General features: G+C 40.2%; 3 protein-coding genes across 12 annotated transcripts; 2 read left to right on the top strand and 1 right to left on the bottom strand.

Annotated features, from left to right (window-relative positions):
• The first annotated feature begins 1,334 nt into the window (after positions 1-1,334).
• On the top strand, positions 1,335-6,541 carry LOC115663811 (uncharacterized). 10 transcript variants are annotated; one of them, XR_008814579.1, is made up of 7 exons: positions 1,335-1,482; positions 2,467-2,522; positions 2,768-2,924; positions 3,216-3,320; positions 3,866-3,980; positions 5,250-5,322; positions 6,087-6,541. XR_008814579.1 is itself a non-coding variant. In XM_056303443.1 (5 exons), the coding sequence occupies exons 1-4, from the start codon at positions 1,781-1,783 to the stop codon at positions 3,762-3,764; spliced, it is 354 nt and encodes a 117-aa protein (XP_056159418.1). In that variant the 5' UTR covers positions 1,495-1,780; the 3' UTR covers positions 3,765-3,794; positions 3,866-3,894. The 10 variants fall into 10 exon arrangements, 2 of the variants coding, with proteins under 2 accessions (XP_056159418.1, XP_056159419.1); XR_008814580.1 differs by lacking the exon at positions 1,335-1,482 and adding an exon at positions 1,495-1,857; XR_008814577.1 differs by lacking the exon at positions 1,335-1,482 and adding an exon at positions 1,495-1,857 and having other exon boundaries at positions 2,467-2,924.
• Positions 6,542-14,304: 7,763 nt separating this feature from the next.
• On the top strand, positions 14,305-17,275 carry LOC130135100 (WAT1-related protein At1g68170-like). Its single transcript, XM_056303445.1, has 7 exons — positions 14,305-14,425; positions 14,513-14,575; positions 14,872-14,988; positions 15,149-15,398; positions 16,117-16,275; positions 16,420-16,571; positions 16,664-17,275. Exons 1-7 carry the CDS (start codon positions 14,346-14,348, stop codon positions 16,917-16,919), a joined length of 1,077 nt encoding a protein of 358 aa, XP_056159420.1. The 5' UTR covers positions 14,305-14,345; the 3' UTR covers positions 16,920-17,275.
• Positions 17,276-19,480: 2,205 nt separating this feature from the next.
• Positions 19,481-22,336, bottom strand: LOC130135068 (uncharacterized). The gene is made up of 6 exons (XM_056303317.1): positions 21,359-22,336; positions 20,958-21,123; positions 20,686-20,829; positions 19,807-19,832; positions 19,651-19,702; positions 19,481-19,540 (listed from the first exon to the last, which is right to left on the bottom strand). Exons 1-6 carry the CDS (start codon positions 22,027-22,029, stop codon positions 19,481-19,483), a joined length of 1,119 nt encoding a protein of 372 aa, XP_056159292.1. The 5' UTR covers positions 22,030-22,336.
• Positions 22,337-22,684: the final 348 nt, after the last annotated feature.

The raw sequence follows: 22,684 nt of genomic DNA, 5'->3' as shown, positions 1-22,684 counted from the left end.
CTTGATTTCTTTGCAACCATGGATCATATCGACCCCGCTAGGACAAATATTACGGATCCATCTTTGGCTACCAACCCAATCCAAGCACTGGTTCACATCTTTCTAAGTCTTAATTTAGTAAGGTATTAAATGGATATGAACTTACGTGATAATTCTTTGCATAGAGCATAAACTCATTAGCTAATTTTGTGGATATACCTCATAATAACATATGTTATGAGATTATGGGTATGATTGATTCTACCTCTATAAGGCATAACTTACATATCAGGTGATGAGCATGGTCTTAGCTTGGACCATCTAACAATATAGTATTTTCCCACTCAGAATTTCATATGCATTGTCTAACTATAGTAAAAATAGAAAAGTAACTCGAGTTAGTTCTTCTTTATATAGAGCACACCCCATATTAGAGTGGGAGCTAAACCAACTAAAATGGATGGTTTCGGAGCCATTTAGATTTTATGACCAAATAATACCAAGTTTTAAAGAACATATCTTGTATCATCTCTAGATTTTTTTATGAACGTTTAAGTTAGATGATTAAGAATTTATATCACCTCGTAACATAAATAGCAAGTTCATGTCTGTTATAGTATTTTTTTTTTGTTCATTTAATCATTGCTAAAAGTTTTAGAATGACGAAACAATGTTGCCGACATGATTTAGAGAAAAGGAAGTCTTGATACTCGTAAATTATAAACATAAAATTTTCTCACCACATAATTATATAGTTTATAAATATGTAAATATTTAATGAGATGTTTCGAATCGTGATTTTTAATTTTAAAAAGAAAAAAAAAGCAAAAGAAAAAGCGAGAAAGAAAGAAGAAAGTATAAAAAGGGAGGCAAAGACAAAGTGGGAGTAGGTGTACTCAATCCCACTCTGACCCATTATATACTCTGAGTACTCTCCCCAAGGAGGCTTGGAAGACCCTCCTTCCATCCTTTTTATCGAGAAAAGCATAAGACCCAAAATTAGTCATTATGGTAAGTGCAAAATTAAGGCATTCGTTAGTTTTAAGTTATCATGTATAGAGACAAGCATAGACAGGCAAAAGTGGCGACTTCGATTTGTCCAAAAAAGTACGGAGTACGAAAAGTGACTAGTAACAAATATCGAAAAACTTCGACAAAAAAAAACATGCAAAAACAAAAAGGGAACGGACAATTTATCTGCAGGACCACCGAATCGTCCTCCGCCGATTCTGTTGTGCAACCTTCCGTGCGTCCTTTCTTGCTTTTTTTTTCTCTCTCTTTCCCGCTTCCCTTTCCGTGCGTCCTTTCTGAGCCGGATTCGCCATATTTCGAAGGAGCTGGTGGTCCTCCGCAGCAACCGCGACCGTCTTTCCTCTGCCGAGAAGGGTTAGTCTTGTAGAGAAGGGGAGCAAAAAAACGAGCGGACCGCCTCGCTCGCTGGTTCTCTCCTCTGGAGTGCGGCACTCAGCTTGGAGAAGTCGCCCCTGCTTCTTCATCTGCCTGGTGAGTGTTCCCTCGAGATGGAGGACGACGTCAGTTTCTTGCTCGTGGTCGTGAGATTTGTAACCGTTCGATTTTGTCGCCATCGGTGGTTCATCGTTGAAGTGATCTGACCCTGAGAATTAAGCAGGACTTACACAATCGCGCTTTTGTGATTTCGACCGTGATCATCTCTAGATATCTGTTGATGTGCAGCTTGATGTTGTATCCTTTTCCGCTGTTGCGTCGGTTTAATCTAATCATAAGCTGTTTGGTTTCCTTCTGAATTCGTCATGTTTCTGTGAAATTTATTCGATCTTTGATGGGAGTTTCAGTGCTTTCTGTTTCCCGATATGTTGTTTCACGGGAATCGACTTTGCAGTACAAAAAGCTCGGACAGTAAGCATGCCTACTCTTCCTCGATTATTCAATCTTCCAGTTTAGCACTGAAATTTCAGCATCTAATTCTGCTTGTTGCCGAAATGCATTAATCGTCTCTACAATATACTTCCGAGCACCCTGGTTTTGAGCGCCCAGCTGAGCTTAATAAGGAAACGAAAGAGGGGGAAAAACAATTGCAGTGCCTGGCAACATAGGGCAGCTAGCTTGTTTATAGACATACGACCTCAATCCCCTTCCAGCTAGATCAGTTATCGGGTTGCACGGTTTAAGATCTTAGAATATAAGTATGTCAAATTTAAGCAGAGTACTTCACAAATCAGGTTTCTTTTCTCATTCATAACAAATCTGATGAAATTTGTTCACTCCCTGTTCACTGTGAGAGATGTGGTGATTGCTGCACTTTGCATTAGGTTAAAGGCTCTTTCCTCTCTCTCCTGAACTTGGATGAAGTGAGATGAGTTGCAGTGCCTGTGTTACCCTACTTGTCCTCTGCGGGTTACTCGGACTATTAATGACTATACCATCTGTTTCATGCAATAGCTTGCGCACTTCACTATTTAATGCAGCAGTAAATGTCTAACTGGATGAATGTTTTCATGTGTGAAGGATGTTCGACATTTGGTGCTTGCACATCCCAGCCATGGATAGAACGTCATTTCTAGGTCCTCCTCTTTCTCACTCTCTCCAACTGCTTCACCAATTTTGAATATATGGTAACAATCTGAAGACAAAATCATTTGTAATCAACAATTTAATTGTGATTCTTTCTAGCTCCATTACGTAGTAAAAGCATATCGTGTTATTCTGGAGTTGTAATACAACAAAGCCAGGTTACAACAGATGCTTTGAGTCCTCTCATCTTAATACCATACGAGTTGATAACTCCTGATCATTTTGCATGGCTCAGACCTGGTGAAAATGGTCGAGAGAACAATAAAAGCGGAGACCTACCGCTCCCCAGTAGACCTATACATCTTGTTGGAGAATCATTGGGAGGATGCCTTGTGTTAGCTGTCACAGCATGCAACCCTGACATTGATCTTTGATTAATCTTGGCCAACCCAGTTGAGAAACACTTTCTAGTGAAGTTAAATATATGCAACAGGACGAGGAAATCAAGTTGTTATATCAACTCTGAAATGATCGGTTTTCTAACTCATAATCTCTGGAAAAACAAAGGCGACAAGAATCTTATGTATATGCAGCCTTTTCTTGTGGTAAATGAATTGTTCTATGTGAGTTATGCAGTGTCCTCATTGAAGTATGTCGGATTAATGCTTATGTTCATTTAGAACCTGTGTCAGTTGTCGCAGCTTTGCTTATTAAATAAGAACACTATACATATTTTTTTGCAGCCACGTCTTTTGACAAGTCGGGAATACGACATCTATTACCTTTGCTGGAGTTCATGCCGATACTGTTGCAGCTAAGCTATCCTTTCAACCTGAGTTTGATGGCAGGTTTGCGTTGCTCCTTATTATTTGTATTTTGCTGCACTTTTCCATGTAAAGTAGAAATTGTTTCAGGTTTATTTTCGCACTTCTTTATAGTATACCAGGCTACTGATTTGTGGACGCTGATAATATAGAAATCTACAGTTGAGGATAGCCTACTGAATTACTGAGGATAGCCTAGGCATGATTGCCCGTTAATGTCATGGGTACCACAATTGCGTATTTAGCGAACCTTTCTATTCAGCTTCTCTCTCCGAACTGTTTTTTCTTTTACCACCTACATTTATTTGTGGTGCTACAATTACAGGGGATCCCCATAACATCTGTTTCATAGGTTTAGATGATGGTTGCCCTTTTTTAGGAATACCTTATTGCTTGCTGATGGTGAAAAGGGGGCATGGGCTGCTGTGTAAATGTGTTGGGGTGGTGCTATTACTGAAGTGCTTCTGAAGCGTGGCTATAGTTTGGGCACACTCAGTAGTTAGTACCATATATATCCGGCTGCAGCCATGCTGTAATTTTCTCCACTTATTCTAGTTCATTTCTGGCAGATATAAGGTGATCCTTCGAGGACATTCAAGGCTAGCACAGAAAATAGGGCTTCCTCCACAGCAAACGATTGGAGAGCTATCAAAGGACATATTGACCACGCCATCTTACATATCTGTAAGCTAAACTATCGCCATCATCTTCATGAGACTAGCAAACTTTTTTGCAATTTATTTTCCTCGATGAGTAGAACTCTTACCAATCACATTTTCTTCGGACATGAACAACAAGCTAGACTTGCGCTATGTCTATAATTTTTTGCTTGAAAAAAAAATTATGGAAAAATTTGCAGGTTCTTGCTGATATTCTTCCGAAAGAAACATTTCTGTGGAAGCTTCGGATGCTTAAATCGGCTTCGGCATATACAAATTCATATATTCATGCTGCCAAGGCACGGAATGTACTTCTTACACGGTGCTTATTTTATCTATTCTGTCAAATCTCATACAATTAGATGTTTGGAGATTAGAGTTTAGGATGGTTATGTAGATTTTGGCAAGCAAATATCCCAGCCAGTGTTATTGCTATCTCACACATCTCCTAAATAGTAAAGAGGAAACATAATGCTAACACATTGATATATTATAGCAGAGGCAAATGAGGATCAACTTGTTATCCTTTTGTTGACCGTCATTGAATCTCTTTTGAACTACTAGGTTACTAATACGTTAAGTTTCATAAGCCCTTTAGTAAAGCAAATTAAATGGATTCTCTCACATGTTTGTGAGATTAATATGAAAAATTTCTAGTATGAATGTATAATCAAGTTAATCAAGTAAGCATCTTCCAATGAGCAGCTTAAATATATTTGCATTGAAGGGGGATTTACTTGGGCTAGAAATACCAAATTAAAAAAGCGGGTAATTAGAGTTTTTAAGATATATGGATGCGCCCATCAACATATCAAAACATAACTCATTTTCTTGAGTTCATATATTAGATAGTAAATGCAGTGCAACTACTAGCGCACTGGATATTGTCCCCAATATGTTTGACCAAGTCGAAGGCTACAGTTGAAGGTTAAATTATTATCTTAATTTAACTGCATAGAGTCATTTAGTAAAATCTATATAACACTGGCTAGTGCCCATTGCTACTGCGGATTTGTGGTCATTGTAATCCTTCATTTCTTTGGTTCTTTGCCCGAACCAACTTGATTTTGTGAGCAGCATGATGGTCACATTTCCTTTCTTTTTTTCCTTGGTGTCAGGTGATCTATCTACTTATTAGGTGCTTGGTCTCTGTTAAACTTTTTCGGCATTTCCTTTTGTCCACTTTCTTCAACCTTTATTTATGAGATATACAACTTCTTCTTTAAAGTTGCGATCATCATGTATTTTTGTGAGGCAAATGTAGACTAACTTTTATAGGGATTTGTAATTCTAGTGGGAAGAATCAGCTATTGCCAAGTCAAGCAGAAATGCTAGACGACACGATGCAGTGCAGAGAAGTGATCTCTGTAAGTTTGATGACTGGTGATTTCCTTTTCTTAGAAGGTTTCGCTCTTTCCAGAGGCTAGAATTACGCATGAACTACTATCTCATATGTGTTCAGCGATTTCAATAGAATGGAAAAAAAAAAATCACCCAACAAGTTTTAGTATCTCCACGATCCTTTCTAGCTTGGCTTGCCTTATCAAGTGAAAATGTCAAGAATAAGAACAATTTAGAAACTTGCTGCTAGTCTTGAGTGCTCTTCTTCCTAGATGACTATTTGACTTCTGAACTTCCACCATCTCCAATCCAAGTATCGTGTTCTCCCTTGGTGAAATTTTGTAGAGCCATTAATATTAAAATTACTCCTTTGATTGATATTTCGGATAGGTATCTGCAATACATTACGAGATAATGATGCCGAGTCCATTCTGCTGACTAGTAAATCTGTTAATATTGGCTTTACTCTACTCCCTGGGGATCATCGTTTATATATACACTTAAGACATCCAAAATTGTTTTGAGATATTCTTTATTGTTGATCACTAAACTCTAGGTAAAAAAATATGAGCACTTTCTTTTCAATTAATAACCATGGCTATCAACTCTAATAAATGAGTACATGATCCACACAACCGCATACTACTTTTATAACCGATGTTTCTCTGTTAGATGAATAATGTCACTGCAGAATCATACTCGTGAGGCTGTATATCCTACTAACCCCTGCTTAAAAAATATGATACAGTTTAGCTTCACTGAAGCATCCTCTTTTGTTCTTTGCATGCAGAAAGATGATTTTGATTTAACTACCATTATTAAGGGCGTTAACTTCTACCGTCGTGGAAAACTTCTACTACCTGCCACCAACGCCTGCTGAATATAGGAAGTTATATGGATCAAACAAGTAAATTTTTTTGTCCAATCTTTGTCTGAGGGTAAAAAAAGATAGCAGTTTAAGACATCTAGGAAGTTTACGGATATCGTTTTCTGCATACTTAATCCAGCATTTGGTCAGCTAGTGACCTTATGTACGATCCATTCTAGCACCCATGCATACAGTATTTTAAAGGTTCAATGAACACAAAAGAAGATACGTGTTGAATGGTCAGAGTAAAATAGTTTCATTTGACTGGTTTGTTTCCATATCAAGATAGGCGTGTCCTCTTTAAAAGAGTTACAACTTTGTATTAGTTTTTAACGTTTAGACTTCTTCCCCGACAACTTGCATAAATCTTAGATGGTTTGATGAGATAACTGGACTAGTAATATTGTCAGCTTTAGAGAATGGGAGTATTGTCAGAGGTCTGAGATTCCATTGAAGGGGCCAGTTCTATATGTTGTTTATCACTTATTTTTGGGGCGTGTAGTGGTTGCTATGGATATGTGATAGGAACATACTTATACGAGGATAGCATATTCTATACTCTTTGAGAAATATAGAACAGAACAAACGCTTGAGCGGGGTTTTATGACACTTTTCGGATGATGGGTGCGGTACTCGTTTCAGGGACCAATTTGTTCAAACTTCTTTTGTCAAAGTGTCATGTCTTGTCCTATCCATGAGGCTAAAGCACATCATCGTACTAGTGCTAGAACCTCAATATACTATAGTTGTCAGAATTTATATAATTAATGAAGTAATTTGAAATTGGATCAAACAAAGGCAAGCGTTTTGTTAAATAATAATCATGCATGGTTGATAGTTTTTTTATCACCCTCGCTCTAACTACACTTTAGGTGTTATCTGTAGTTACATTGTCATATCTCATCATCTAAAACGTCCGTGTTTGTGGCACATGCACAAGGGCATACTTAATATTCATGTTATCTTGCTCTAGCAAAGATAAAATCTATGCCTACATCAAAACTTGAAATAATGTACTATATAATTGATAGGGTGAAGAATACAAGCTATTTTGGCCGAAGCAGTTTGAGTTTGTCTAGATGGCAGTTAGATTTGGAGCCAAAATAGTGCCTTTTGGTACCGTTGGAGAAGATAACTTTGATGAAGTAAATCCTCTGTGAGCTCTTAAGGAGCTTTGTGCTTTCATCATTGTCTATCAAAGATGTTTGAAATTGTCGTCAAGCAAAACACATGAGCATTAAAAAAACCCAAAACATTCTGTCAACAATTCCTTACATCTCTGATATACAATGATAGGGGCACAAAGCTTCACTAGAGCTTACAGAGGACTTACTTCACCAAAGTCATCTTCTCCAACAGTACCAAAAGGCACTATTTTGGCTTTAAATCTAACTGCCATCCTGCAAACTCAATCTGCTTTGGTCAAAATAGCTTGTATTCTTCACCCTAGCAATTACATATGACATTATTTCAAGTTTTGATGTAAGGACAAATTTTCTCTTTGTTAGAGCAAAGATAACGTGAAAGTACTTCCTTGTGCATGTGCCACAAACATGGACATTTTAGATGGTGAGATATGATAATGTAACTACGGATAACATCTTGAGCTATAGTTGGAGCGATGGGTGATAAAAAACTATCAATGATGCATGATTATTATTTAACATAAGGCTTGCCATAATCCAATTTCAAGGTATTTCATTAATTATATAATCTCTGACAACGGCAGCACATTGAGTTTTTAGTACTAGTTCCCTACTATGAAGTGCTTCGCACATGCCTCCTAGATAGAGGAAGATATAAGACTTTGACGAAAGAAGCTTGAACAAATTGGTTCCTGAAATAGGTACCGCGCCTATCATCCGGAAAGTGTCATAAAACCCCGGCTCAAGCGTTTGTCCTTTTTTATATTTCTCAAAAAGCATAGTATGTGTGTGCTATCCCTCGTAGAAGTATGTTCCTTTGGTTCAGGAATCGGACAACCATAGGAAACCACTTCAACCCCTTGGTTCAGGAATCGTATAACCATAGGAAACCACTTCCATCCCTAATAACATGTGATAGCCAAATGGAATCCCATCTAGACCTCTAACAATCATCCCATCCTCTAAAGCTGGCAGCATCACCGGTCCAGTTATCTCATCAAATCATCTAAAGATGCTGTAAGTTGTCAAATAAGAATAGTTTAAAGGTTAAAAACTAATCCAATGTAGGAACTTTTTTAAAAAGGACACGACTATCATGATATGAAAACAAACTAGTCAATTGAAACTATTTTGTTTTGACCATACAACACGCATCTCCTTTTCTGAGCTCATTTCATTGAACCTTTAAAATATTGTATTCGTGGGTACTAGAATAAATCATGCCAGAAGGTCACTAGCTGGCCAAATGCATGATTAAGTTTGCAGAACACGATATGCATGAACATTCTAGGTGTCTGAAATTGTTATCTCTTTTGACCCTCAGACAAAGTTCAGACAAAAAATTTTATATGTTTGATTCATATAATTGCATCATATTTTTTATGTGCAGGCGTGAGTAGGGTTATATAGCCTCACGAGTATAATTTTGCACTTACAACATTCATCTAACAAAAAAACATCGGTTACAATAAAAGTAGTATGCGGTCGTGGGGAATCATATACTCATGTATTAGAGTTGATAGCCATGTTATTAATTAAAAAGAAAGTATCGATATTTTTTTCATCTAAAGATTAGTGAGCAACAACAAAGTATATCTCAAAATAATTTTGAATGTTATATAAACGATGATCCTCAAAGAAAAGTGAAACTAGTATTAGTATTAATAGATTTGTCAGTCAGCAGAACGGACTCGGCATGATTATCTCGTGATGTACTGCAGAATACCTATACAAAATATCAAAGTAATTTTAATATTGATGGCTTTGCAAAATTTCACCAAGAGAGAACAATACTCGGATTAGAGATAGTGGAAGTTCACAAATTGTATATTCAACTAGGAGGAAGAACACTCAAGACTAGCAGTAGGTTTCTAAATTGGTTTCTATACTTGACATTTTCACTTGATATAACAAACAAGTTAAAAAGGATTGTGACGACACTAAAACTTGTTCTATTCTTTTCGAGGGTGATTTTTCTTGTCCATTTTATTGAAATCATAGACACATATGAGAAGTTCATGCGCAGATAAACCTACCAAGAAAAGGAAATGGCATAGTTGAGATCACTTTTCTGCATGCATCGTCTAGTCTAGCACCTTTTGCTTGACTTGGCAATAGCTAATCCTTCCTACTAGAATTACAAATCTCAATAAAAGTTAAACTTAATTTACCTCACAAAAAAACATAACGATCACAACTTTAAATAAGAAATTTGTGTATCTTTAGAAATAAAGGTTGAAGAAAGGGGACAAAAGGGAAGGCCAAAGAAGGAAGAAGTTTAACAAAGACCAAGCACCTCATAAGCATATAGATCATCTAACATCAAGGAAAAAAAGAAAAGAAACGTGACTATCACGCTCCTCACAAAATCAAGGTGGTTCAGGCAAAGAAAATGAAGGATTATAACTGAAGTAAGTCAATAATTTAACCTTTAGTTGAAGGAAAACACATCGAAGTTCTTCCAAATGAGGCTGTAGCCTTCGACTTTGCTAAAGATATTGGGTCAATATCCGCGCTAGTAGTTGCACTGCCTTTTTTTATATCTAAATCTGAACTCAAGTAAATGAGTTATGTGTTTGACATGTGGATGGCTCATCCATATACCTCCTAGCTTTTTAGGAGATGTGTGGGATAGCAATAAAATCTACATAACCATCATAAACTCCAATCTCCCAACATCTAATTATATGAGATCTGACAGAATGGATAAAATAAGGACCTTGTAAGAAGTAGATTTTGTGCCTTGACAGCATGAATGCGTGAATTTGTATATGCCGAAGCCGATTTACGCATCTGAAGCTTCCATAGGAAGTGTTTCTTTCGGAAGAATATTAGCAAGAACCTGCAAATTTTTTCATAAATCTTTTTCCAAGCGAAAAATTACAGTGGAGGTGCAGAGCCAAGTCTAGCTTGCTGTTCATGTCCAAAGAATATGTGATTGGTGAGAGTTGTACTCATTACATGAATTCGAGGAAAATAAATTGCAAAAAAGATTGCTAGTCTCACGAAGACAACGGCCACGGTTTGGCTTACAGATATATAAGATGGGAACATGTTCTTTGATAGCTCTCCAACCATTTGCTGTGGAGGAAGCCCTTTTTCCGTGCCCAAACTATAGCCAAGCTTCAGAAGTACTTCAGTAATAGCACCACCCCAACACATTTACACAGCAGCCTGTGCCCCCCTTTCACCATCAGCAAGCAAAAGCTAAATAGGAAGGTTCGCTAAATATGCAAATGTGGTACCCATGGGCATTAACGGGCAACCATGCCTAGGCTGTCCTCGGTAATTCAGTAGTTTTTGAAGTCGAAATCTCTGATGACACTTGCTTTCAAATGATTAGAAGATATCTTGCTATATTGTGAAAACGTATTGTTATATTGTGTAACTATATAGTATTAAACTATTTCACAATTAGAAGATATCTTGCTATATAACTTTTTTGATTATCCTCTACTATCAAATGATTATGAATCTACATTTTCATGAAATGTTACAAGTACACATGAAAATTCACATTTATACTTAGGGAAAATACCACCAAAACCCCCAAACTATGTCACTTGTGACAAATTTAGCCTGAACTTTTTTTTGTGACACGAAAAATCCCAAATTATGCCACTTGTGACAAATTTACCTTGAACTTTTTTTTGTGACACGAAAAACCCCAAACTATGCCACTTGTGACACATTTGCCTCAAAATACTCTGACCCATGGGTATTTTTGTCTTTTTCCTTTTTTCTGTTTTTTTTCCTTTCGTCTCCGGCAGAGGGAAGCTGGCGAGGGTTGCCCTCGCTCGCCCAGGCGAGGGCGACCCTCGCTAGATCCAGCGAGGGCAGCCCTCGCCCAACCCACCGCCGGCAAGGACCGCTCTTGCCGGCTTCCCTCTGCCGGAGAAGAAAGGAAAAAAATAGAAAAAAGGAAAAAGACGAAAATGCCCATGGGTCAAAGTATTGTGAGGTAAATGTATCACAAGGCATAGTTAAGATTTTTCGTGTCATGAAAAGTTCATGATAAATATGTCACAAGTGGCATAATTTGGGATTTTTCGTGTCACAAAAAAAAGTTCAAGGTAAATTTATCACAAGTGACATAGTTTGGGATTTTTGGTGGTATTTTTCCTTATGCTTATTGAAGAAATATACGTAGTGATGCTAAACATATACTTTTTTTTTTGCTGACGTAGCAAAAATTTGGAAGTATTCAACTTAGTGGACTATGACTTTGTCCACACAGGTGGGCCCAGGCGACACGTGTCCATCACCGAGTGGACTATGATTTTGCTGACATAGCATCACTTAGGTACCCAATATTTTCTCGTTACTTTTACTTATGCCGAGAGTATTCAACTTATGGATGTATTTCTACTTGATTCTTTTTATTACGGAGGAAAGGAATCATCTTAGAGATCCTGAACCATTTGTAATTGAATTCCAATTATATTCAAGGAATATAGTGTAGCTGCCTCGCATGCGTTTGAGAGTATAAATATGCGCATGCGGCGTCGCCACATGTCCGCTTTAGTCCGGTCCTTCCAAGACAATAAGAGACGGTTCGTGGAATCGCATTGGCGGACACATGAATAATCGCATATTAAAAAAAAAAAAAGGCAAGAGTAGTCGCAAATTAAAAAAATAACAAAACAGAAGCCAAATTGGCTACAGCTTCCATTAGTGGAGAAACGAATAGACAAAAAAGGGCAGTGGAAATCAAAAGCATGAAATCAGTGCCATCCCACATTAATACTTCCTTTGATAATGCCACACATGACATTCAACAACCGGTGTGCCGCCGGCGCTCACATCTCTCTCTCTGTTTTTTTTTTTTTTTTTTCGCATCTTCGAAATTGTCATATTCATTCCTTGAAATTCCTTTTGCTTGTCTATCATCGTCATAAGGTCTTGACTAACTCGACTCGATTTGGTTCGGCTTGATTATGCCGAAATTGTATCTCGGTCCAATCTTGGACTTGCCCCGATGGCCCTCACACAACATTAGCACTTAATGAAAGAAAAACCCTTGGAAGGCCATCGCGAAAACTATCCCATTTGACAAATGAAGGAGGGTTTTCATATGCTACACGGTCCGTGTAATATATTTTGCAAATTTGAGTTACTATAGATGTGGGTAGTGCGAAAAATGAATTACATTCACACAAGCGCCTATTTACTCAAAATATGTGAACTATTAAGAGAGCTCTATCAGCTGTTAGAAAAGCTTAAATTATTGGATAAGGGATTGGATTAGGCAAGCAATGAGGTTGGGCTCGACAGTAAAAAATTGCTCGACCACACCTAAAAGATTATGTAGCATGCATGCTATATCCGAGTCTAATTTTGAATGAGTGTACTCCTTTGAAAAACTTGTAGGTTAATTTTGGCACAATTATAGAAGTCAAATACGCATTGTATCAATTTTCGCATGTGCACTCGGGTGCTCCTCAATCGCTACAAACGATGACTTTCGTCGTACCCTAAAACTTAAATACCTATTATATACGATTTGATAGCATAGATTATCCAAAATTTTTGACCCGATTAATCTCCACGAGCACATATATGTCGTGTACAGCATGCATGAACTCAGGAATCCAAATTAATCTGGTAGCGAAGCGCACACAGAGTAAGTAAATTAGTGCTTGGCATTGACTTTTATACGTATATGGCCCAAAAAAGCAGTTCCACTCCCCCAATCTTGCGGAAATATGAAGTGGTTTGCGAGCCCCAAGTCAACGGCTGACGTGGCGTGCACTTATTTATTAATAATCAATTACAAATTGACACATGGAATCAAAAAAAAAAATTAAAAATCCCCCCAAATCCACCTAGATTTCTCTTTTCTTCCTCTTCCGTCTTCACGACGAGCCCCACGCCTCCATCCGCCACGGCCACCGGCGGAGCCGGAGTTGCTGGCGCCGCATCTCTCCACTTTGGCCGTCTCCTCCACCCGGTGCCTCGCTTCCAGATCTGGTGGCTAGGGACTGGATTTGGCGAAGAGAGGAGCCATGGCTGAAGATCTCTCTCCTTCCATCACTCAACAGAGAATCCATGGACTGAAAGTGTGTATACCAGATCTGGAGCCAGAGGCCACGAGAGACGACGGTCTGTTCACCCGCGACAACGGAGGGGTAGACGCGGAGGTCGACGTCTCCAATTCTGTCGCTCAGACGGTCGTCGCTCGCGGCCATGGCTCCAGACCTGGAGCCTTGGCCGCGAGCCCACTGCTCTGCATCTCTAAATCTGCCGCTCAGCCGCTGGGACGGCAGAGAAAAGTGGGTGCTCAGATCTGTGGACGAGAGGCCATCCATGGCCGACGCTGCTCTGCATCTCAAGTCTTGGCTCGTCGATGGCTTCCGGCGACGAGCTGCAGCATCTCCGTATCTGCATCTCGAGTCTTTGCTAGTCCATGGCTTCCTGCCACGAGCTCAACAGCTTTGCCGCGGACCACGGTGGCCACGGTGGGGGCGGTGGCTCAAGGATGGTGGCGGCGGCGGCGGCGGCAGCGGCTTGGGCGGAGGAGATAGCCAAAGCGGAGCGGAGGTTGAAAATGGAAAAGGAAAAAGACAATTTTTTTAATTTCCAGATCACTATCCACATGCCAAGATCTCATTGGATAACAGTAAATAAGCGCACACCACGTCAGCCTTGATGTGGCGTGCACTTGCAAACCACTGAATCATCCCTGGCGCGAGGATGATTCAGTGCATGGTGACGGGAAGTACGTAAGCCAAGCAACACATCTGGTGGCCTTCTCTGTTGCATTATACATACCCCGCTTTCACTCCTCTCTTACACAATTTCAGGACAAAGATTTAGCAAATCCCATCTTTTTTCAGTTTTCACGTTTGATTAAGATACTTCCTCCATACTCGATCGAGGAACCGAAATCTCGAGAGGAGAGAGAGAGATTCAAGCGATGGCGATGTATCATTTGTCCGAGGCCATGCACAAAATGGAGGCCCTGCTGGTGATGGTGGTCGTCCAGGTTGCGTTCGCTGGCGTCACCATACTATACAAGCTCACCGCGAGCAACGGGATGAACCTGATGCTCGTCATCGCCTACCGCTTCATATTTGCGATGGTTTTCATGGCCCCTCTGGCTTTCTTCTTAGAAAGGTCACACACAACACACTTCTCTTATTAAACCAAATTTTTATAGTGTATTGTATAGGTATACTGGTTTTGTGTTTCGGTTTATAACAGGAAGAGCAGGCCAAAGATAACGTGGACAGTGCTTGTCCAAGCCTTCTTTTGTGGGCTATTTGGGTAAGTGTGTGTTTCTTAGTGCACTGATGTTGGGGTTCTTGATTACCATGCCTTTTTTTTTTGTTTAATCTATAACATTTGCGAAATGCTTAGTGACTTGTGGTGCTATAAGACAGCACTTATGTGATAACAGCCTAAAACCCATGTTTCCATGTACTGCAGCAGACTAGACGCAGCCTTCACCAGATATTCCTTCTAAAAGAGACTTCTAGTACATAAATATGGAAGACTCAGGTGTTTATGCATGGGGAAGGTTCTGGTCTTTTATCGTTGACTATGATTGAATGAATTTGCAGGGGATCAATGGGGCAAAATTTGTACCTTGCAAGCATATCGATGACATCGGCGACATACGTCTCGGCCATGGCCAACCTCACCCCTGCCGTAACCTTCGTCTTGGCTATTTCTTTCGGGTATGTACAGGAATGTCTCGTGCAAGTTCCTTGACATGTAATTGGCTTATAATTCACTAGGATCGGTCTTGGCGCATATGCTCGGGGATCGTCAGCTGGGATGTTCTTCTGACGTGGCGCGTGTCTTTCTTTCATGTTCACGTTGGTCGATGGCAATTAGGTTGGAGAAGGCGAGGCTGAGGACAGTTGCAGGGAAGGCAAAAGTGGGGGGAACATTAATGGGGATTGGTGGGGCAATGCTGCTCACGTTCTACAAGGGCGTGGAAGTCAACTTGTGGTCAACACACGTGAACTTGCTGCGTCACGTGGCGGCGACCCAGCAGGGCCAGGAGGGTTCGAGCAATCTCCCCCTGGGGTCGCTTTTGGCCGTGGCCAGCTGCTTCTGTTACGCTTTGTGGTTGATCATTCAGGTGGGTCTTTGCTGTATCTTTTCAATACGTCTTCATGTTGTCGCCTTTGATTTGCCTTTTCTTTTCAATCTTTCTAGTGTCGATCACCTTTTCCTTTTCAAGGTTCTTCTGGTTAGTTTGGGAAAGATTGCATGCGCATCCAAACATCCCGAAGATTCGTTTTATAAAAGATGAATTTTTCTATCCCGTTCAATGCTTCATTTAATGTCTCAATAGATCCAAACGATTGTTATATGAAAATCAGATTTATAAAACTGAGATTGATGGTTGAGATTTATTGAGGTACCAAAGCAAACGTATAGGATTTTCACCCTTTTTTATATATATATATGGAGAAGTTATACTCCCCCGAATTTGTATTCGGTCTGCAAGGACTAATGAGCCTTCGAGGGATTGAAGTTGATAGAGTGATTTAAGTGCACTTCCAAAATAACTATAAAGGTCACACCTACCACCTTACAAGTGGAAAGTACCTCGATGTCTATATATCGGTCAAATCGAGAATCTCAAGTACGCCACAGTTGTAGAGGTAGATGCAAGAGGCCGAAGTGACCTCATGCATAGTAACTAAACAGTGTAGCGTATCAAAACATTCAGTTTTTTTGCTTGAAATAAATAAATGACATATTTAAAACGAAGAAAATATCGTAACGTGCATGTCGCTAAGTGTTTTTTCTCGGTAACTAGAAATTACAACGTACAATGATTTGTTTGACAGGCCAAGATGAGTGAGGGATTCCCATGCCAGTACACGAGCACGGCGTTAATGACCTTCATGGCATCAATCCAAGCAGTGGTTTACGCATTGTGTCGAGAGAGGGATTGGAGCCAGTGGAAGCTTGGATGGAACATCAGGCTTCTCACTGTATCATACTTGGTACACCATGACAAACACTTTACTTTCTAATGTTGCGTGCATTTATTGGGGGCGGCTTAATAGCGATTGTCGAATTGCCTTGGTACGTGTCGTTAGCTAATCCGCCACCTATTGCGTGGCGCGGTTTTGCTTGTGGTGTTGTAGGGGGTAGTAGGTTCCGGGTTGTGCTATACTCTAATGGCTTGGTGCGTAAGGGTGAGAGGACCGGTCTTCGTGTCGGCTTTTAGTCCTTTGATGCTAGTGATTGTGGCCTTGGCGGGGTCTTTGGTGTTGGATGAAAAATTGAACCTGGGAAGGTAAGTATACATACATATATTTTCAAAGCATTCGAACCTTTCGAATCACTTAACACGGGATATCTAAAATACTCGCTTTATTTTGATGACAGCATTCTAGGGTCAGGGCTCATAGTACTTGGTCTCTATGCGGTGCTATGGGGCAAAAGAAAGGAGAATAAGAAGATGAATCAGTTAGTGACATCGAGCAGCCCCAATGAATCTGAATCCATTGAGATATTTGTCGCCTCTCCTAACAAGAACGACATTAAGGAGGGCGACGATGTTGAAGAGTTGGCGCAAAAGGAGAGCGAAGTGATCCAAGAAAGTTTTGAAGGGAAAAGAGGAGGAGGAGGAGAACGAGCTTAAGGAGTAACTGACCTTGGATTACTGTATGATGTACATTGTCCCTAATATGGGCGGGCATAGAAATGCAAAAGTGGCAACTTCGACTTGTCCAAGATCGGGCATTTTGGTAAGTAGCCGATATTGCACAGCAATGTCTATACAATAGTCAAGAACTTTAAGATATACCCAAGTCTTTAGCTATTCCCTTTTGTATAAGCAATCAGTTTATTCTTGGAATGATATATGCCCAACTCAGAGATTTAGCCTCTCCCAATGATATCCTTTTTCTGCTCTTTAAATCTCGTCTTTCGACGTAATTAGAATGTTGTCCGGGCATTACTACGGTTAACTAAAATATATATCAACCAATGATATAATGCTATTATGATTCTCAATTGAAGAGAAGTGTATAGTTGAGTTCTATGTGTAACTGCTTTTATATCTCAACTAGATATACTTGATTTCTTTGCAACCATGGATCATATCGACCCCACTAGGACAAATATTACAAGTCCGTCTTTGGCTACCGACCGAATCCAAGCTCTGGTTCACATCTTACTAAGTCTTAATTTAGTAAGGTATCAAATGGATATGAACTTACGTAATAATTCTTTGCATAAAGCATAAACTCATTAGCTAATTTTATGGATATACCTCATAATAACACATGTTATGATATTATGGGCAAAAGTATACTATAAGTGCCATAACTTGTGTACGGCGATCACTTTGGTGCCATAACTTTTTTTCGGATCACTTTGGTGCCAACTTTTTTGAAAATCGATCACTTTAGTGCCAAAGCTGACATGGCACGTCGGAAATCTGATGTGACTCTTTTTTATTAATATTCGATGCTGAGATGGCTGGCCGGAGCAGGTCGGAAAGTCCAGTAAGCCCTTATAGCGAAAACGACGTCGTTCAACCTTTCTCCCCCAAATATAGGAACCCTAAATCGGCTAATTGGACATATTCCTCAATTGCAAACCCTAACCGGCCATATTATTTCCTTGTTTTCCCGAAATTGACAGCCAAAGGTTACAAATGGATGGCAGGAGCTTCATCAGCGGCTCAAATTTGTTTGAACGAAGTGAAGAAGAAGGTCGGTTCTTCTGCTATTGTGGATTACCGAGTCCAAGAAGAACATCTTGGACTCGATTGAACCCCGGGAGAAGATTCCATGGATGCGCCAGGTAGAGAGAAGGCTCGAAGTGCAAATTCTTCAAGTGGGTTGATGCGAAATTTTCAGATCGAGCAACAGAGGTGATAGTGAAGCTACTTGAAGCTCGACATCAACCTCCACCTGCATTAATGGACGAGTTGGACGATGTCGACTCATTGCAAGCTGAAATGAAGGCTTTAGCATCTCTGGCCAACCATTTGAAGAAGGAAGTTCGAAGGATGAAAATCGAAAGAAAGTGTTATCGATTGTTGATTGTGTTATTGATATTTTTCATAGCCTATTTTATGGTCAAATGTAATGTCAGTTATGAGCAAAAGTTTCTTAGTCTACCATAATTTAAGATAGGCTAGTACTATGTACGTGTATTTGGCAATTTGTAGCTACGGTTGTGTTATTAGTTTGCTGCAATTTTTGTATGTAACAAGAGGTTTGCTGCAATCTATGACAAATGGAAGGTTGGAATTTATTGGTTCTCAATGTTGAGTTGCTTAGTATTTTGTTGCTGCATATTTTGATGCAGTTTTGCCTCATTGGCAGCATATTTATTGCATATTTTTGCTCATTTGCTGTCTTTTGCTGCACTTCCTCATTTGCAGCATATTTTGCTGCATATTTTTGCTCATTTGCTGTCATTTGCTGCACTACCTCATTTGCAGCATATTTTTGCTCATTTGCTGTCATTTGCTACACTTTCTCATTTGCAGCATATTTTACTGCATATTTTTGCTCATTTGCTATCATTGCTGCACTTCCTCATTGGCAGCATATTTTTGTTCATTTGCTGTCATTTGCTGCACTTCCTCATTTGCTTCATATTTTTGCTCATTTGCTGCACTTGCTCATTTGCTGTATAATCACTTGCTCATTTGTTGTATTTTTTTCATCTGGTTAGATGGTTGCATATTATGGAGTAAGGCTCACTACTGAAAAATGAGGTGCTGCAAGTGCTGCAACTCTTCGTAGCAGCAAATTATGAAGTCGTCACAAGTTCAGCAGTTGACATTTTAGTGCCAAATGTTTTTAATCGTGATCACTTAAGTGCCGGTCGTGGTTCAAAAGTGATCACTTAAGTTCCAGTCGTGGTTCAAAAGTGAGCACTTAAGTGCCAGTCGTGGTTCAAAAGTGATTACTTAAGTTCCAGTCGTGGTTCAAAAGTGATAACTTAAGTGCCAATTGTGGCCGAAAGTTGATCACTTAAGTGTCATGACGTGTTTTTCTTTGAAAAATGGAGACTTTGGTTCCAACAAACCAATCTTTAAACCAAATCATTCCAGAATCAAAGCAGTAACTGTACCAGCACTGCTCACCAGCACCAAACCGCCCCAAACCATACTCATAAGCTGGTTCAAACAGCCCCCAAACCATATTTAATCACCAGCTCCAAACAACCCCTAAACCATATTCAAAACCGGTTCAAAATGCTTGCACCAGCACGTGCTGGCGTGCTGGTGCAAGCACTATACTGCACTCACAAATATGACAAAATCAGCAGCTACTATACTATACTCCCAAATAGTAACCATACTATACTCCCAAATAGTACAAAATCAGCAGCTAGTACAAACACCATACTGCACTCTCAAACAACACAAAATCAGCAGCTGGTGCAAGCACCATATTGCACCTGAAAATAGCACAAAAAACCAGCACTAGTAGCACTAATTCCCACCCTCCCCACCAACTGCATCAGTAAGTTTCTTTGAATATTAACTTACTGATGCAACTTACAAGCACCCCACTACACCAGTACTATACTAAAACAGAGCAAACACGTGTGCAAAAATATGAAAATCACAACCACCTTAACCACGGTAAACATCGAATTTAGTCATTACACACAACATCCCATTAGGCAATAACATTCCAGGACTACAAAAAATCAAGCTCCTATTAGCCAATACGGTAAACCTCCCTAATTTCACAAAAACTAACAATCACCTCAACACCCTCCCATTAGTCAATAGTGATAAGTTCACCATTTCCTTTTCCTTTCGACGGCTTCTTGAATTGATTCATAATTCTTTGACTCTTTCGAACTGGATGAACTGCAGGTTGTTCTTCTGAAGATGCAGGTTCTTCAACAGCTGGAGCTGCTTCTTCTTGAACTGCTGGAGCTGCATCTTCTTCAACAACTGGAGCTGCTTCTTCTTGAACTGCTTGAGCTGCATCTTCTTCAACAGCTAGAGCTGCTTCTTCTTGAACTGCTCCAGCTGCATCTTTTTCAACTGCTGGACCAGCAGGTTGTTCTACTGGCCTTCTTGCTCGAGATTTCTTCTCAGGCGCAGCAACTATCTTCTTCTTACTGGTGTTGGTGGCTGTTTTGGGAGGTTCGACATGTCTTGGTTGATCGGGAACTAGTGTTGAGTTTTTTGTTGGTGGCGGTTCAGAACACTCTTCTCTCCGACCACCCTTCTTCTCTTCGGACCACGCTTGCGGCGTTGGTTGGATTCTTTTTGGTGCACTCTTGACTCTTGGCTTGGGCCAACTTGAGATATGAGAACCTCTGAACTCCTCCCAGGCTACAACATAATCATGGATGAGAAGAAGCAATATTGTCATAAAAGTGAAAAACTCACGAATGAAATGCATGAGATGTATAAAACTTACATGCAAAATAGTCATTCCAGTATTGAAGTCCGTATAAATTCCATAACCATATTGCCTTAATCTTCTGCCGAGGACCCCTCTTGTTTGATATGGTGCCTCACTTTGAGGAACCTGAGCTGCTTGTTCAGTTGGTTTTCTTCTCAACTGATAAGAACAAAACAATGTCAACTAAAGTCAAAGTCTGCTCACTAAAGATTAATACAAATACATATAGCTTACTGGATATTTTCTCCTAACCTGTGCAACAGTCGAGGAGGAGGTTGCCCTTAAACCTGGGCCTCCGGTTGGCTCTTCAGCTGGTTTTTGAACTTGGCCTTCGGCGGGTCCTTGACTAGACAATCGGCATGCCTATCGGCTAGCCCTCCCGAGCGGGCCTTTCGCGCCCCTTGGTGGTTCTTGTCTTTGTGCACTTGATCCAATTTGAGTCCCTCCACTTGGCTGTTGAAGCAACCGATGTTGCTTCTTCAAATGACAACCACTTTTGTTGTGACCTACCTCACGACAATATGAGCATTTTATCTCTACACCTGACCTGCTCATCTTCTTACTTCTGGGCTCTCCCTCCTGCTTTCTTCGTCTCCTTTTAGGCCTTCCCATTTGTTTCTTAAGTGGTAAAGGATGAGGGGCTTCATGATTTGTCGGCTTCCAGAATTTTGTACTTCTAATAGGCTACATCATGTGCTGGTACGCAGCAAGATATGTGCTTTTGTGGTAGTAACCATGCAGGCAATCCTTGGGATTTTGGTACTTCGCTTGGATGGCACAAATGGCATGTGTGCAGGGAATTCCAGAAAGTTGCCAAGCTCGACATGAGCACTTTAGTTTGTCCAATTGGACAACATACTTGTCTGTTTTTTCCATGACCTCATAGCCATCATCTCCATTCCAGATAGGATGACAGAACCTACTACTCGCCAAGTTGTCATCCAATCTTTTGGCAATCCTAGGACCACACTGTCCAGTCCACTTCGCAGCCTCATCTCTCTGTTTTTGCAGCCTTGTCATGACTATCACTCGAATATCCTCAAGCATGCTGATGATTGGTTTGCACCTCGCCTCTAAAATTCTGCCATTGAAGGCTTCACTAAGATTGTTATCAATGATATCACTCTTGAATTCTTCACTGAAGAAGGCCTTGCACCAATGCTTGGGTTCAGTTTGAAAAAGTGCTTCATAACCGTCCTTCGTCAAGTCAAGCAGCTGCTGTTTGTGAATTCTAAAATCAGCCATGTTGGTGTTCTTAGCTATCATCCAAAATTGCTTCTGTAGTTTCTCCCCTTTGTAGATCTTTGCCCAGTTTGCATATATGTGCCTCGCACACATCCTATGTTCAGCAAATGACATCAACTCAGCTAGAGCATGAAGAAGTCCCTACAAGAATTCATACATCAAGGCATTAATAAAGGCATGTGCAAGATAAAATGTCATAAATATTGTTTGTGCAGTTGCACCAGCATTACCTTTTGTTGGTCGCTCATGAATGCCCAACCTCCTCCATTAGTGATCTCAAGGTCCGCCATCAAATTTTTCAGGAACCACGACCAAGTGTCCTTGCTCTCTACCTTCACAACAGCCCAAGCAATTGGAAACATCTGATTATTGACATCCCTCCCAATGGCAGCCAACAATTCTCCCTTGCACACACCCTTCAAGAAACATCCATCTAACCCTATGACTCGTCTACGACCAGCAACAAATCCCCGCTTGCATGCATCAAAGCAAATATAAATTCGGTCAAAGTTAGTCCCATGGTTAGGCAGTGGCCGCTCCACAACCTCAACATAAACTCGACTACCCGGGTTTTGCAGTCTACATTCTCCAACATATTCCCAAATTTGACCATATTCTTCCTTGTACCTCTCTAGAATTTTTCTCATCACCTTATACTTGGCTCTTTTACACTGATTGAGTGACACGTTAATCCCTACTTGCTCCCTTACCAACTGCTTCAGCTGAGCACTCTTCACATCAGGCATCGCTTTGATGGTATCGAAGAAGT

The sequence above is a fragment of the Syzygium oleosum genome, unplaced genomic scaffold (genome assembly GCF_021117445.2).
Source record: "Syzygium oleosum isolate NSW1041296 unplaced genomic scaffold, Sole_v2.1 Sole_v2.27, whole genome shotgun sequence".
Classification (NCBI taxonomy): domain Eukaryota; kingdom Viridiplantae; phylum Streptophyta; class Magnoliopsida; order Myrtales; family Myrtaceae; genus Syzygium; species Syzygium oleosum.
Note: the sequence above shows the minus strand (reverse complement) of the source record. Positions and strands in the feature narration are given on the sequence as shown.

Coding starts and splice junctions, on each gene's coding strand:
- LOC115663811 (XM_056303443.1), top strand. CDS start 1,781: ATGGGAGTTTCAGTGCTTTCTGTTTCCCGATATGTTGTTTCACGGGAA. Junction 1,858..2,466: donor CAGTACAAAAAGCTCGGACA/GTAAGCATGCCT, acceptor TCATGTGTGAAG/GATGTTCGACATTTGGTGCT. Junction 2,523..3,215: donor GGATAGAACGTCATTTCTAG/GTCCTCCTCTTT, acceptor ATTTTTTTGCAG/CCACGTCTTTTGACAAGTCG.
- LOC130135100 (XM_056303445.1), top strand. CDS start 14,346: ATGAACCTGATGCTCGTCATCGCCTACCGCTTCATATTTGCGATGGTT. Junction 14,576..14,871: donor TTCTTTTGTGGGCTATTTGG/GTAAGTGTGTGT, acceptor ATGAATTTGCAG/GGGATCAATGGGGCAAAATT. Junction 16,276..16,419: donor TTCTCACTGTATCATACTTG/GTACACCATGAC, acceptor GTGGTGTTGTAG/GGGGTAGTAGGTTCCGGGTT.
- LOC130135068 (XM_056303317.1), bottom strand. CDS start 22,029: ATGTCATTTGCTGAACATAGGATGTGTGCGAGGCACATATATGCAAAC. Junction 21,124..21,358: donor GCTGCGTACCAGCACATGAT/GTAGCCTATTAG, acceptor TTGCTTCAACAG/CCAAGTGGAGGGACTCAAAT. Junction 19,541..19,650: donor TTGTGTTGTTTGAGAGTGCA/GTATGGTGTTTG, acceptor TTGTGAGTGCAG/TATAGTGCTTGCACCAGCAC.